Below are 15,480 nucleotides of genomic sequence, written 5' to 3' on the forward strand. Positions count from 1 at the left end.
ATTAAATATTATTCTTTGAAATTAAAGTCCTTTGTTAAAGTTATAGAAGTTTTGTCAAGCCCGACTATGGCAATAAAAGTTTGTATTTGCGTTAATTGTTTGTAATATCCATAATCTATTTGGATAGTTAAAGATATTCCAACAAATCCAAGCTGATTAAAAGCCGTAATCGATAAATATCGATATTTCTTATCAGCTAAGCTGTACATTTTTTTTTACTTAATAAATTTGTTAAAACTTTTGCTCCTAACTTGTTCAACTAATCAACACTTATAACAAGTAAGAGGTTCTAGTTGGGAGCTCCCGACTAGGGGATACCCTGTACCCTCTTCTTCCAATATCAAATGCATATATATATTTTATTCTAGAAGCTATATGTCAAGTTTGGTGTGTCTAGCTCTTATTATTTACCAAAATTACCCAAAAAACAGGATGTCGATATAGATTTTTATCGATTGCTTGGAAACGGAAGGAAGTTATCGATTATCGGAAACAAACTCGATCTGCGCGGGAGCTAGGAGCATCTACATCCAACATTTCAAGTGTCTCAAGTGGCTTTTATAGGTTCTGAGATCCTTCTGCCTGTTACATACATTTGGCTTTCGCACAAATACAATATACCCTTTAACCCATTTTTAATGGGTTCAGGGTATTAGAAGAGTCAGACATTTTATATAGCTTAATACCTTCTAAAGTCTTCCAACAATCATTGTAATCAATCAACATCAAGCTTGTTGTAAACCTATGTACATCAATAGATCTTTAAAGGTGATAAAATGTCGTTCTATATTGTTGACAGAATTTCTATAAGCTTTTGCTTCGATTCGTAAACAAACTATAGTACTTAAACTGAGTCAGTTAGTTTAAGTTTTTCATTCGAAAATAATGAAATTCCTACAATAGCATAGAATATATTCGCCAGCAAAATAACATTAGATCGTATATGTATATGTATGTGCATATGTATGTGTGTTTATATAAGGTATGTAGCGCAATGCCAGCTCGTCTGGGCACATCTTCTTTTTTCGCACATGTATTTTGTAATCTTTAGCCGGGGCAAAGCTGTTGCTACTAGTTGCGGGCTATTGCCCCACAGCGCATTACATTTGATTATGTGTCTCGACGAGTGTGTGTGTGTGTGTGCGAGTGTGTGTGTGTGTGTTTCGGTAGCCGGGTACTACGCCTTATAAATTCGTTTGCCCGTTTGTCCATTCTCCTCTTGCCTACCCCCCTTTTTCGCCATTAACCCATTCGCTGAACAAGCGACGATGGAGACGACGCCAACGTCGACGTCGACGCTGGCAGCGAAGCCAGCGGCAACGGCAACGGCAGCAACAGTCACAGGAAGGAAGCTTCAAGACACGATTAAATCAGCAAATAAAATAGCAAGTGAATGGCAAGAGAGCAACAAGAAATTGAAGGAAACGTATGCGAATGCAAACGTTGCAGAAAAGAAACTCGAAAGAAGAAAATAGAAAGAGCGGGCGAGTAGAGAGAAACTAAAGTGTGAGCCGGGCAAATGCAAACAACGGCAATGCAAAAGCGAAATACAAGAAAAAAATAAGAGCATGCCGAAAAGCTGATACCCTCTAAGGTATCTAGGCATATGTTTTCTAATAAAAAAGTGAACCTTTGTTTTAATTAGGGGATATATGATATGATATGGCTTACAGCAGCTACTATTATTTATCAAGTATGTATTGGAATGTATCGTAGACGTTGCGTTACACATTAGCTGACGAAATTAACATACCCTCGGCGAGTGTATTACAAAAATTAAGTCATTGAATAGGTTGAGGAATGAATTTTTCAAACCAAATTTGTTATGAATAAGGCAAGGCAGCAGCAGAGACTAAGAGTAAGAGTAGGTGGAAGCGGAAGAGGGGCGGTGGGGGGATGGTTGAGAGCAGAGTAAAGCGTTGACTGACTAAGGTCGACTTTTTGATTGAATGCATAGATAAATGAAGGACAGGTAGCATTCATGCTGAAATGGAAAATTGATTACAGCCTGTGCAGAAATGTAAACGGAAAACGAATAGAAGGAAGAGTGTAATAGGGGGAGGGTTTGATACCATACACTCATATATGGAGTATACATGTTTAGAGATAAGCATGCAAATTGCAAAAGATTGGCCAAATATGTTATCAGCCACAATTTGTTGATATACATACATAGGTACATGAGGTCGTACAAGCCTATTCACACATACATAGGTACATGAGGTCGTACAACTGTAGCTACCATAAAAATAGAAAGTATGCAGTTTTGCGATAGGAACTGTTATCATTCGAAATAACGTTGCCGAACTTGACACATGATGGGTTATTATTATACCCTGAACCCATTAAAAATGGGTATAAGGGAACTAGTCCCGCGCAGATCGAGTTTGTTTCCGATAATCGATAACTTACTCCGTTTCCAAGCAATTGATAAAAATCGTTATCGATATCATGTTTTTTGGGCAATTTTGGTAAATAATAAGAGCTAGAGTCAGCAAACTTGACATATAGCTTCTAAAATAGAATATATATATGCATTTGATGTTGGCAGAAGAGGTTTCAGGGTATCCCCTAGTCGGGAGCTCCCGACTCGAACATCTTACTTGTTTTTAGCTGATTCTGCAATCAACACTATAAGCCTAATCAAATGACAATTACACATCTTTTTAACTAAATATTTACATATTTATCCAAGGAAACATTTACGAATGTCGCAAAAAGAAGAATTAAAGAGAAAGACAATGCCGAAATGGCGTGCTCAAGCAAGACTACACAAGAAAGCATAAAAGTATTATGCAGTCAAACATTTACGGATGTCGCACAAAGAAGAACGGCAAAGAACTGGGATGAAGAACAAGAAAGACTACACAAGAAAGATGCGGCATGCAAGTATTAAGCAGTAAAACGTTTACGGATGTCGCACAAAGAAGAACGGCAAAGAACTGGGATGAAGAACAAGAAAGACTACACAAGAAAGATGCGGCATGCAAGTATTAAGCAGTAAAACGTTTACGGATGTCGCACAAAGAAGAACGGCAAAGAACTGGGATGAAGAACAAGAAAGACTACACAAGAAAGATGCGGCATGCAAGTATTAAGCAGTAACACGTTTACGGATGTCGCACAAAGAAGAACTGAAGCGAACTGAGATGCCGAACTGAAAAGCTGTGGCATGCAAGGAGAGCGGGATGGATATAGAATGAAAGAGGGCAGAGTATACAAATCAGAGCACATGCATAGTCTAATTACAAGAGTACCGTTTAATTTGATGTACCTTTTAAAAGTGTATTAAGCGAAAAAGTAAACATTTCGTGTAGGTACTGCTGGCCCAAGCCAACTAATTGCAGGTTACATTTTAATTGCTCAAAGAGCTTAAGACTTGAGTTCAATTATTTGCTCATTAAATTTGAATTACCTGTCCCATTGCCAGAGTGGGCAATTACCGTAATTCAAATGCCGTGCGCTTCGAGTGCTTGAAATTTAAAGCAAATTTAATGAAATTCATTGCAGTTCGAACAGATTCGCCTCTTTTCATTTTCAACCTACTGATTTACTTATATTTCGAGAATGTCATTTGATATCATTTTGCTCTGCTCCTAATTAAACGAAATGTTCTTCACTATCTGGCAGATACTTTAAAGTAATGAAACCTGGTATATCTGGTATATTAGAATGTGGGCAAAACACAACAAAGTACCTAAGGAATATATAGGTACATAGATCTGTTCGTATCATTTGTCTCGGCTCGCAATTAAAGCGTCTGATAATAATGGGCAATAAAATGCCAGCTGGCTCAGGTTGTTCGACGAGACCTCAACAGAAAATAGCATCACATTATTTTGCCATCTTTGGGGCCCAGTCAAGTGGGTTTTAGCCAGAATGCGGGCCAATTAGACCACAAGACGCAGCATAAAGTTAATCAGGAGCGGGTCACAAGAAGTTCAAGACCAGCTCTAAGTCAAAATGAACTTAACCAACCTCAACCTTCCCCCACCCCCTCCCACACCTCTGCTCGAAAAAAAAAACACTTTGCCAAATCATTGTCTAAAAAGCAGCCAACAAATTGGCTTCGGCTTGATACGGGGGGAAGATTTCATTCAGTTTTTTATTGCTTTATTTTTTATATTTGTCTGTCTCAAAGACAACTCATTCGTAGTCTCGTTGGTAGTTTCCCAAGCTTTTCGCGCTTGTTCTGACATTGGCCAGGGAAAGTGGCTTAGGTGGAGGGGGACAATGGTGCGGAGGGGGGAGAGGGGGGGCGGGGGTACTGCGGAGGGGGAGACAACGTTTTTATAGCAAGTCAAAAACCTATTAATGCTCAGCGAGCGCGTTCAACTTGTTACAATTCTTTACGTTTGACTCTGTTCAGTCTGCTTTTTTTTTTGTTTTTGTGTTTCCGTTTGTTTGCGAACTTATTTATAATATACCCTGTAATACCTGTTTTCATGGTGGGCATATGCATTTTTACGTATGAACTTTGATTTTATTTATATTCAGAAAACAAACTTTACGCTTAACTCTGTTCGGTCTGCATTTTTTTTTGAGTATACCCATTAATACAGTCTCGAAGCGGTTATATGCATTTTGAATTATTTGCTTGGATATTATTTCTATTAAAAACCAACGTGATGTCATTCAATTTAATAAAAAATATGCTGGCAAAATGAAAATATTTAGACAAAATAACCCAATATTTCTCTATCAGTAATAACTGATAATTCATAACAAACAGATCAATAATTAATAATAATAATAACAACTCAAAGACAGAAAATCAATAGATCGACTCAGCTAAGATAGAATGTTATAAATGAAGCACATAAAGTTGTTTATTAGCGCGAGTATTAAAAGAGCTAAAAATTATATTGAGGCATAATTATTGAACTAACGTAGCATGTTTTCTGTTCAAATAAAAATGCACCACAACCAATGTTGATTTTCGGAGGGTTAAGTTGAGTAGATGCTATTAATACCTAAAACTAAGTACATGGTAAAAAAAATTGCTGCAGAGCATTGCCTAGTCGATCACACTATTATTTCTTTGCTCTCTGAATTCTATGCATATTTTTTCCAGGGCATTGCTTAGTCGATCACACACAACTAATATATAACACATATTCTTTCACTTACAAACAAACTGAGCATTTAATGCAACCGCTTTATTTTCCAGGGCATTGCCTAGTCGATCATTATGGTGCTTGCCCAATATTATTTATTTTCAACAATTTCCGCTAGCTTGGGCTCTTCTATGTGGCTTTGCATTAGAGTAGCTTCTGCTGCCAGTTTGGGTGCGAGTTTCGGGCTCCTGTCTATCTGTGGCTCTCTGACACACGAACCTAACTCTCTGTGTGTGTGTGTGTGTGTGTCATATGGCGCATTGTTTGATATCATACAAATTACAGTTGGAGCTGCCTGGCCCACCTGCTCCCCCCACCCCACCCCTTGACAATATTTGGCACTGTGTCGCAACTTGAATCGATACATGGCAGCAATTTTCATAAATAGCTTTATGTCAGTTGAAATTTTTGACTCTCAGCTATGACAGGTTGGCACCGTGCAACCTCAGACTTACTCGCCCACCTGAGGGCCGAAACGAATCAATTTCAATTAGTTTAAGTGGAGCAACTGACTCTGGTACACTAATTAAGCTGCGTGTGCCTGGCCAGGATCAGTGCGCTTGATTCAATCAGTGCGGCGGCACATCAACTGGACATTGACTGGACTGGAAGCGAGTCGCGAACTGGAAATAATCACCGGAAATCTGTGAACGGAAATGGACACAATAATGGCGACCAAAATGGGCGACAACGGGCCCCAACAATGGGCATCGCGTCGCATTTAGCCAAACAAAGTGCCGCCCGGCTCTGTCCCAACTGTTCAGGGCCAAGTTCAAGTGTCCCGTACCGTTCGGGCAAAATGCTTTTCGGCATGCCAAAGGCTCATTAATTCGCATTCATAAATTACGCCGGACAACACCAGCCATAAAATAATGAAAATTCCGTATAAATAACGCCGTTTATGTCAAGTCGAAATCAATGCAAATCAAAATTCTGATAGAGCCCGCCACGAAAGTACGCGTCAGGCAATTCGTGCATTAATCCTCAAACCGATAAGAACTTATCGAAATATGCGTGAAATGACATTCTGACATTCTTTGGGGATTTTCTTTCTCTATGATTTGTTCCTGTCAACGGGCAATTTCTCCATTATCTCAACATAATTTTTGTAAGCAGCATATCAAGAAAATGTAGAAATAAATTCAGAAAACAAAAAAATTTGAATTGCTTATAAGATTTTTAAAATTAGTTTAGAAATCTAACAGAAATATAAATGTACATCATAAATATATGATATTTATACCCTTTAATTTTGTCATGAAATGTGTAACGCGACATCTCTGACCCCATTAGGCATATATATTCTAGATCCAACATCAATAGCCGAGTTGATACATTCAAGTCCGTCTGTCCGTCTGTTGCTATGCGAACTAATCTCTCAGTTTTAAAGCTAATGTCTGGCCACTTTATATCGATTCCTCTTTCTGTTGCAGGCAAGTCGAAAGTGGCTGTATCGGGAAGCTATATCATATAGCCGCCATAGGAACGATCGGACGACAAGCAGTTTCATGTATGAACAACTTTTTCTGTTTATCACAAGATATCTTGACCAAATCCAACATTTATCAGCAAAGCTTTCTTGCTTACATATGAGCGAAATCTTAACAATATGCCTATTTCTATTATATAGCACTATAGGAAGAATCGGTCGAAATATAAGCTTTTGTACATATTTGCATCAAAACAAAGGCCAAATGTCTACAAGGAGGTTATTTAAACTTCGGCATGCCGAAGAATCCTTTCTTTCTTCTTTTTTCTCTAATTTAGTTTTAGATAAACTAAAATATTGAATTTAATAATTTGAATCAGAGCGTTGTTAGCTATACCGTTTGATTCGTATAAATCGGAATCGGGATTCAAAACATGAGATTGTAATTAAAAAATTGACTAAAATGTATCACAACTTATACGTAAATGGACTCGAGACTTGCAAGAGATACTTCTTCGTTCTACAAATTAGTTAATTTGGCCTAGCTTAAGTTATTGGATATATATTCTAGCAGGTATAACTAAGCGACAAGCTTTGTTCTCCAAGTTTAATGAATAGATAACTCAAATGGAGCTTTATATACGAATCAGAACAGCATTTTTCTTCAGTGCATTATTACACTATTCAGATAAGTTAATCCTTTTAAGTTTTCTAACTCGTAACGCGCCATTATCTATAGAGTAGCCCATTTTTCAGTAGCCAGTCAAATGGTGAAGGGCAGCACAATAAACGAACAATAAACTTTATGAGATGTTTACTTTGTTTCATTTGCTTCAAAAGCTCAGCGAAGTAATAAACTAGTCTAAAGCGAACGCGAGCGTTTTAATAGAGAAATTATAAATAAAACAAAGTAAATAAATAAACAGTAAAAAAAAAAGAACTCAACAAAACCGAGGAAAACTGATTGTAACCGGAGTTAAGGTCTTTGGAGTAAACTTTTTTCTACCAAAACCCCAAGCACAAGCCCAAGCCCAAGCACAAGCACACGCATTACGTATACGCCGGGCTGGCTGTGCGTCATGGTAATTGAATCAGTTGCCAAAGAGCGTCAATAAAACAATTTGAGCATTCAATCAAATGTCAATGCATTAAATTGTGGCCACTTATCAGGGAGAGACGACGTCGACGGCGACGGCGACGTCTGCTGCACCGCTCGCTGCAGATAAACGGCAACAAACATTGCCCCAATTACCAAGCCACACACACACACACACACACAGACGCATTGTAACTGAGGTGCATGTGGTTTTTATCCAAGCACACACACACACACAGACAGAGACATCCACCCACTTGGGAGACATTTAGCAACTTCTGTTGCGGGCTGCTGCAGCGCAATTTGCATGGCGCATGTTTTATAATTCAATTAATTGTAATATGATACGAGCTTTTGATAGTAGCTCAGTCGCTGATAAGAGTATGTGTTCGCTTCTGCTTCTACTACTTATTTTGTTATGCATTTTGCGCAAATTAAGACACACACACACAAAGATACAAAAAGCGACTCAACAAAATGCAGCGTAAACAAAATAAAGCAATATAAACAATTGAGAATGTTTTTTTTTTTTTGTTTTCTTATATTGCATTTTGTGCCTTTATTTTCGAATTTCGAATCGCTGAAAATTTATTTGCACTGCATTTTGCCAGTGCCGCCGCAACAGCAGCTGAGGCCGGGCAACGTGTCTCTGCGAGATACGCGATAAAAAGTTAAGCAGCTGTTTTTTTTTTTTTTATTTATTTTATTTTCGTTACCTTCTTTATGTCGCGTCCACGCAGCAATTACCGCAATTCGTTGTCGCACAAAGCACAGTTAAAATTAAAGAAATTACCAAATAAAGAGTAGACGCAAAAATGCAAAAATAACAATAAAGATGCGTTTGCCGAATGTTAACACTTCTTAAAATTGCGAATTAACGCTATTCGCTGACCGTTTCGTTGAAACCGTTACGTTCTTAACGCGCCGCATGAACTTTTCAAACTGAGACCACCGACCGTGTGAGCAAGCGGGCAGAGCCAGAGCAGAGCAGCGAACGACTCGCACACGAGCGAGCAACGAAGAAGAAAATGCCGACGCAGCGACTGTCGCCGGCAGCAGCGAACGCAGCGACAACAACAACAACGGCAGCAACAGCAGCAGCGCAGCAGCCCCATGCAAAAAGGAAGAGTGGACATGGGGTGCGCTCAACTGTTAAGTAAGAGTCGTCCGATTTGAGTGAAAGGTGCAATTTTTAACAGAAATGTTAAATGTGCCCTACTTAACAGTCATGCAAGAGTTAAAACTGAATATGGGGTGGCGCTCAAATGTTGAGTGAGCGTCGTTCGTTTTGAGTGGCAGTTGCAATTCTTAACAGAAATGTTAATGCAGAGCTGTTAAGAGAGCGCAATGCACTGAGCATTAAATAAACTATGCCATTACTTTGAGCGAAAAACAGCTGAAGCTTTTGTAAGAAATTGAAATACTTTTAACACGATTTTGATACTGTTTAAGATCAAACTTGATCGTTTTTAAGTTTTGTAAAATACTCATTATTTGTAAACTAAGCCCGTAGAGTTAAAAAAGGGCTAACTTTAGTGTGCCGAAAACAACTTTTTCACAAAAGAATCACATTTTGTTGTATAGTTTTTCTATAACAATTTATTGATAAGCTGCGACGGGTTTTATAACTTCTAAGCCTCATTATACCCATTTGTTGTTGACTGACAAGTTTAATTATTTTATAAACATTGCGATTTCAAGCAACAGTTAGTTTTTTCTTATTAAAAATTGATAATGTTTGCGCTTAATTAACTGTAGAAATCTTAAGGATCAGTCGTTTAACTATTAATCTTAATTATAGAAAATTTTGTAATTTTGGCAAAACTTGCAGATTCTCAATTTGAATTAACGATTCGACATAAGAAGAAACTAACAGTTTATAGAAATCGCAAATGTTATATTATGTAAAAAATTAAAAACTTTAGCAAATTTTAAGTTTCGTTTCAAAAATAAACCTGCTGTTCTATGAATACCATTTCAAATGTGAAATGCCAATTCGCGTAACTATTTCAATGGGCATTTAATATAATATAATATTAATAAATATAATATTAGGTGTTTTATGTGTAAACTCCTACAAAATCACATTTGCTGCTGCTGCACAGACTGATCTTTCTTCTAGTTGTTTTTTTTTCTTTTAAGTATTTATCATTTTTGGTTTTAAAAGCATCGAATTGTTCAACAAACTTAACAGAGTCTTAAGCTTAAACGAAATGACTTTAGTTAGGCAACATTTTTATAGCTAGTCGAATTAGCTGAAGAAATAGACCGAGTCGAGCACCTGGCGCAGATCAAAGTCACCTTTTTGTGGCAGCTGGCGCAAAATGCGATTCAACTGACGCTTGGACAGATCCTCCACGGAGCCATCGTTGGTAAAGTCGCTGCAAGGCAAGAAAAATGTGGCTTAGTCGAAGCTGATAGAGGATTCATTGCATCCTACTCACTTGTCCCGAAAGCTGTAGGTCTTCCGCATAAACTCCGACAGCTGCTCGAGTATGGGCTGCGAGTGCAGGGCGACAAACTGTTCGCGACAGGCACGATTCAACTCCGGCACCGTGCACGCATGCGTCCAGAAGCAGTCGTGCACGGAGACAAAGGTGATGCCCTGCCGCTCGCAGTGCAGCGAGGTGAGCATCATGTGCGACGAGTCCAGCGAGTGTATGAAGTTGGGCGGAAAGGCGTTCTTTTGCTTCAGGATGTTCGGTCGCTCGTACATGTCCATGGGCATATTGGGAATGACGCGCAGGCCGTGGCGTGCCACAGGCTTCAGCTCCTGCCGATTGTACGGCTGCACCACGGGCAGACCCAACGGTGTTACCCACTCCACATTCAGACTGCAGACGCCCGCTATGAGACGCGCACACTCCGTGAACCAGTCTTGAATCTCGCGCGTCGAGGTGAACATTTCGCGCAGGCTCTCAAATGTTTTGGTGGTCAAATATGTGGAAGCCGGCCACACCCAGTCCTTGGGAAAGTCATCGATATCCTTCAGCTGACGCGCTATCTGCAGCCGTGCACCGTAGCGTGTGACGCCGTAAACGGTGGTCATCACCGTCTGCTTGATCACCTTGCGCCGCACGAAACCCTCCAGCGCCTGCGCCACATGCAGTCCGTTCTGTGCATCCGTTTTGCGTGAGCGCTCCACCAGAGCGGCCACCGCGCTGTACACATCCTGCGGTATGGCCGAGGGCGCCAGGTTAACGCTGTAGGCGCCCGCCTCATCGCGACCCAGCGCCGCATAATGCTGCAGGCCATTGCAGGAGCCATCCTGGTGTATGGGAAAGCGACTCAGATAGGCGGCAGGATCGGGAGAACGTTGTACCTTGGCTATCTCCATGCAACAGGCAAGCGTCTGCCAGGGTTCGTCCGATTTGGCCCACCACATGCGACCCGTGAGCGGATTGTCCGCCGAGTCCAAGATATCCGGCATTATCTCCTCCGCGTAGAGTAGACGCTCACGCACTGAATCCCGCTTCTTTGTGCCCGTCAAATTGATGCAGTGCAGCTTTAGCCAGCTAAAACCATCCACGCCCAGCGGCTGTGCTTGATCAAAGATAAGCATCGAACGCGCCAAATCCGAGCCCAAATGATTCAGATGCGGCGGCACCGGATAAACGCGTCCACGAAAGTCCATGTTATGCGGCAGCCAGAAGACCTTGTCGCGGTACTGTATATAAGATGCGATTAGAATTGCAATGCCAATGCGAATATGTACACACTCAGGTAGGGGTCTGTTAACAAGACTGTTTACACCTGGAATTCCTTCCTTCCTTCCATTCGTTCTTTCTTAAACTAAAGCACACACCCAAACAAACACTTGACCACCAAAACAGAACCAAGACACTTTTATAAAGAAATAAGTAAGAGGTCCTAGTCGGGAGCTCCCGACTAGGGAATACCCCGAGATAAAGATAAATTAAAAAAAAAAGTTCCCTTGGCAGGGTTCGAACTCGCAACTGACCGCATTACTTGCTGACGACTCTACTCAACAACCACTCCAGCCAAAAACAAAATAGTTTCGCCGGTACTGCTCGAACTCGCGACAGACCGCACCACTTGCTATGCCTCTACTCAACAGCCACACCAATAATTAACTACTATTGAGAAAAATTAAAAAAGCAGCACAGAAAACAATCGCAATTGCAATGCTGTTGATAGAATTCGAAGCAGACGCGCATGAATGTGTGTGTATACTAGATCGACTCGGCTATTGATGCTGATCAAGAATATGTATATAGCCGCAGATTCTTCCTTCTGCCTGTTACATACATTTGCACAAATATATAATACCCTTTTTACCTATTTTTAATGGGTTCAGGGTATACAAATTGGCAACGAATTTCGAGAAGAATATTGCGATTGTTTCGGATCATGTAAGGTAACCGAACTAACCACCCTTCCGCCCCCTGGCAGAGCTTTGAAATCAAGTTGAAAGGCAAACGGACTTAATTTTAAATATTGGCACACAGATTAGATTTTCAAGTTTTTCCTACTCACGTGCTGCGCCAGCGACAGGCGATAGAGGGCATCACACCATAAGCTGTACATTTCGGCCTGTCTGCGTCGATGGCCGAGCTTATCCCGAAACAGTTTGGCACGTTCCGCTGGCGAGACTCCGCTGGCATCCTTCTCGCCCGTGGGCAACGTGGGCAGCGGCGGCAAGGAGCTGGGCGGCTGTGGCACATCCAATTTGGCATCGCCGCCCTTCTGGAAGACCTCAACAATCACATCCAGCAGCTGTGTATTGACGCGCCACGGCACGCTGGCTAGCTGATTGAGCGAATCGAGCGCTGGATAGAGATGTTGCGGATTGGCGGCACGTATGCGCTCCCATTGTTGCACAGCCTGATGCGGCAGTCGGATGAGCTCCGACTTGTTAAGCAAATAGCCGCCGTTTTGCGGCGTGCTCCAGGGCTGCGGCGGGCACAGCATGGGCACCAGATTCGAGTCAAAGGTGAGCGTCTGCTGGCGTGAGGCGCGCAACAGACGCGACAGCACCGGATGCGGCTTAACCTCCTCCTTGACCAGCCGTCCCTGATTGCGGAACAGCGTGTAGAAGGCGGGCAGCAAATTCTGTGGCGTTGTCGTGGCCGTTGTCTTCGTCTTGCTCTTCTGGCGCATGATGTGCGCATCGATCTTAATGTCGCGCATTAGTATATTGTATAGAAAACGACCCACGCCGGCGAGCACATTGGTGGGCCACGGCACCTCGGGCAGATCCATGGAGGGTCCACTGTGTCGCTGTTCGTGCACCAGTCGCTGCCACATTTGGCGCGTATTGTCCTCGGTGTGTCCACTGGCCCACAGATCACAATAATCGCTGTAGATATCGCCGATCTTCTCCAGCGTGCCATTGTGTTTCTTCTGCTCGATTTGATAGCATTGCTGCACCCTTTGACCCAACTCCCGGTACAGCTGACCCACAGTGGGACTAAATGTTTCTGAGCCCTCGGCTAGCTTGTACAGCTCCTTGATGAGTATGTCCGCAAAGTGATTCGTGTCGAGCACTTTCAGGTACGTGTAGTAGTTCATATAACCGTGCGGCTTGAATCTCACCTGAGCACGCAACGTATTCAGATCGCGCACAATCGCGGCGGAGATTTGTTTGCGCCAGTTTTGTTCCAGCTCTTTCAGTTTTCCACGCTGCGAAAGAAGGGAGCATGAAATGTTTTCTACTCAAACTAGGGACAGGAAACTTACGCAATACTCGGCATTGGCAAACTCCTTGGAATTCTCAATGGATTTGATGGTAATGCAGCCGTCCAACTCGACTTGTAGCTGCTCTCGTGCCATCTGCTCCAGCTGTGCTTTGCTGAAGCCACGCTTCGACCTCATCATAACACAATCCTCCTCCGGAGCCGCAGCCGCTGCCTCCGCTCCCACGGGCAGCACCTTTGCGTTGAGTTCGTTGAGCAGCTCGTTATCGTAGCCCAGCTGGGGCGGCACATAAACCGGCGTAAAGTTTGCACGCACACGCCGAATGGCATCTAGCGCTATGTCACGCTGATCCGCTATAAATTTTGCGCGATCCATGATTTGATCTAGTGTATAACCCTGCTGTTCCGCCTGGGCTATGTACTGTTCGATGAGTTGCTGATTCTGTGCGTCCGGTTCCACGCGTCCCAGGCACTCAAATACAGCCGCATACGTTTGTTCGCTGAACTCGAGGCCATCCTCATGGATCAACTTGAACAGCTCCTGGCAGCGGTCAAAGGAACCCTTGCCCGCATAGCCATGCAACAGAATGTTGTACAAATCGATGCTGATGATGCTGCTGGCTTCTTTCTGCTGCTGCGCGTTGCTCTTCCTGGCGCGACTGCGATAGGCGAAGATCGTGGAGAGCGCACGGCTCAGCATATTGGCCGAGACGCACACGTTGAGATATGTGGTTAAATTGATGATCAGCGCACGATGTTTGGCCTGACGTTCCTGCTCCTCAGTGACGTGCACCTTGGATTTGAAGCTATTGGACAAATAGCAGAAGCTAATTAATACAGGAAAGAACAGGAAGGCATACAATGTAAAACAAACCGTTTTTTGGACTTGGCTGTCACGGCATTAGACTGGGGCTGGCTGATGGCAGGCACGGTCGCCTTGTGCGACTCCTTTAAATCGATATATGGCTCAATTGTTTCAAAGGGATCCAACGATTCCGTCTCAGCTGCATGCTTTGGTGCATTTACACTGAAATAAAGTAAAGTAAATAAATGCTTTCTACAACTGAGGGAGCTACGTACCCAAAGCTCGACAAATCTGCCTCGGCATAATCCTGTCGCTCATTCTCCATGCCCTCAATAATGTCACGATAATTGTGAAAGCTTTTCAGTATCTTATGCACCTCCGCCGGATTGGCAATGAACTGTTTCGTGTACGTCTCTTTGCCAAAGAATATCAGGGGCTTGTCATCGTACATGCCCGCCTCCAGTATGGAGCTATCGAGTGCATCCAAATCGATTTTTTGATACTCTGCCGGCTGTCGTTGTGCGGCCTCCTCGCTGCTCGTCTTACCCTTCTTCACAGCGCGTCGCTCGTCCCGGGCGCGCTTCTCCAGGATTTGCAATTGCGTTTTCTGTATGAAATCCGCCAATTTCTTCGATTTCAAGCGTTTCACGCGTGATTTGCGCTCGCTGGCCATCAGTTCGGTAACTGTTGTGTTAATATATTAATGATTTATAAATAATAATGTGAATTTGTTTATTTATTTATGTTGCATACCCTCCAGCAGCTCCACATATTTGGCGTAGCGCGGTTTGCGCAAACGTTTCTTCTTGGCCAGCGCCAGGGCGTCTGTTTGTGTGGGCGTGGTCGACTGTGCGCGTGCGGCAGTTGTTGTTGTTGCTGTCAGCAAAATAATTATCAATATGCTGCAATTTATACTAAATAAAGTCATTTACTTACTTGCCGGCGTTGGGCGATAGAGCATCTGATAATATTGCTGATATTGTGTTAAATTGTGCGCAGCGGCGCCGATGTTGCCGCAGCTGCAGCAGCAACTGTTTGTTGAGGCAGGCGTTGGCAGCCGCAGCACCCGTTGCATGGCTGTGGCACGATTGCCGCCCAACAAACGATACATTTTGGCTATGCAATTGCAACGTTTGATTACGAAATTTATTTAATTTTCACACAAATATGTCCGCTGCTTGCATAATATTTTGTTGTCCATTGCGCGTTTCACGTGTTGAGGCCAGACAGGGCTGCGTTAACAGCTGTTCAAGCGATAGTATCGATAGTGCGCTTGGCCCAGCCAGGGCTGCACTAGAAGCTGCTCAATGATGTAATCGATAGTACTTTTGGCCAGCCTGCCAACTTGCGCAAAAAGCAAATTCAAATTTTTGAAT

The 15,480-nt window shown here is 42.6% G+C and overlaps 1 protein-coding gene across 1 annotated transcript; it reads right to left on the reverse strand.

Moving 5' to 3' along the window:
- Nucleotides 1-9,170: 9,170 nt before the first annotated feature.
- LOC115765951 (DNA-directed RNA polymerase, mitochondrial) lies at nt 9,171-15,317 on the reverse strand. Its single transcript, XM_030709700.1, has 8 exons — nt 15,041-15,317; nt 14,858-14,980; nt 14,380-14,788; nt 14,174-14,326; nt 13,343-14,105; nt 12,140-13,285; nt 10,087-11,309; nt 9,171-10,023 (listed from the first exon to the last, which is right to left on the reverse strand). The coding sequence occupies exons 1-8, from the start codon at nt 15,213-15,215 to the stop codon at nt 9,894-9,896; spliced, it is 4,122 nt and encodes a 1,373-aa protein (XP_030565560.1). The 5' UTR covers nt 15,216-15,317; the 3' UTR covers nt 9,171-9,893.
- Nucleotides 15,318-15,480: the final 163 nt, after the last annotated feature.

The sequence above is a fragment of the Drosophila novamexicana genome, unplaced genomic scaffold (genome assembly GCF_003285875.2).
Source record: "Drosophila novamexicana strain 15010-1031.04,08,12 unplaced genomic scaffold, DnovRS2.1 tig00001059-arrow-arrow-pilon, whole genome shotgun sequence".
Classification (NCBI taxonomy): Eukaryota; Metazoa; Arthropoda; class Insecta; order Diptera; family Drosophilidae; genus Drosophila; species Drosophila novamexicana.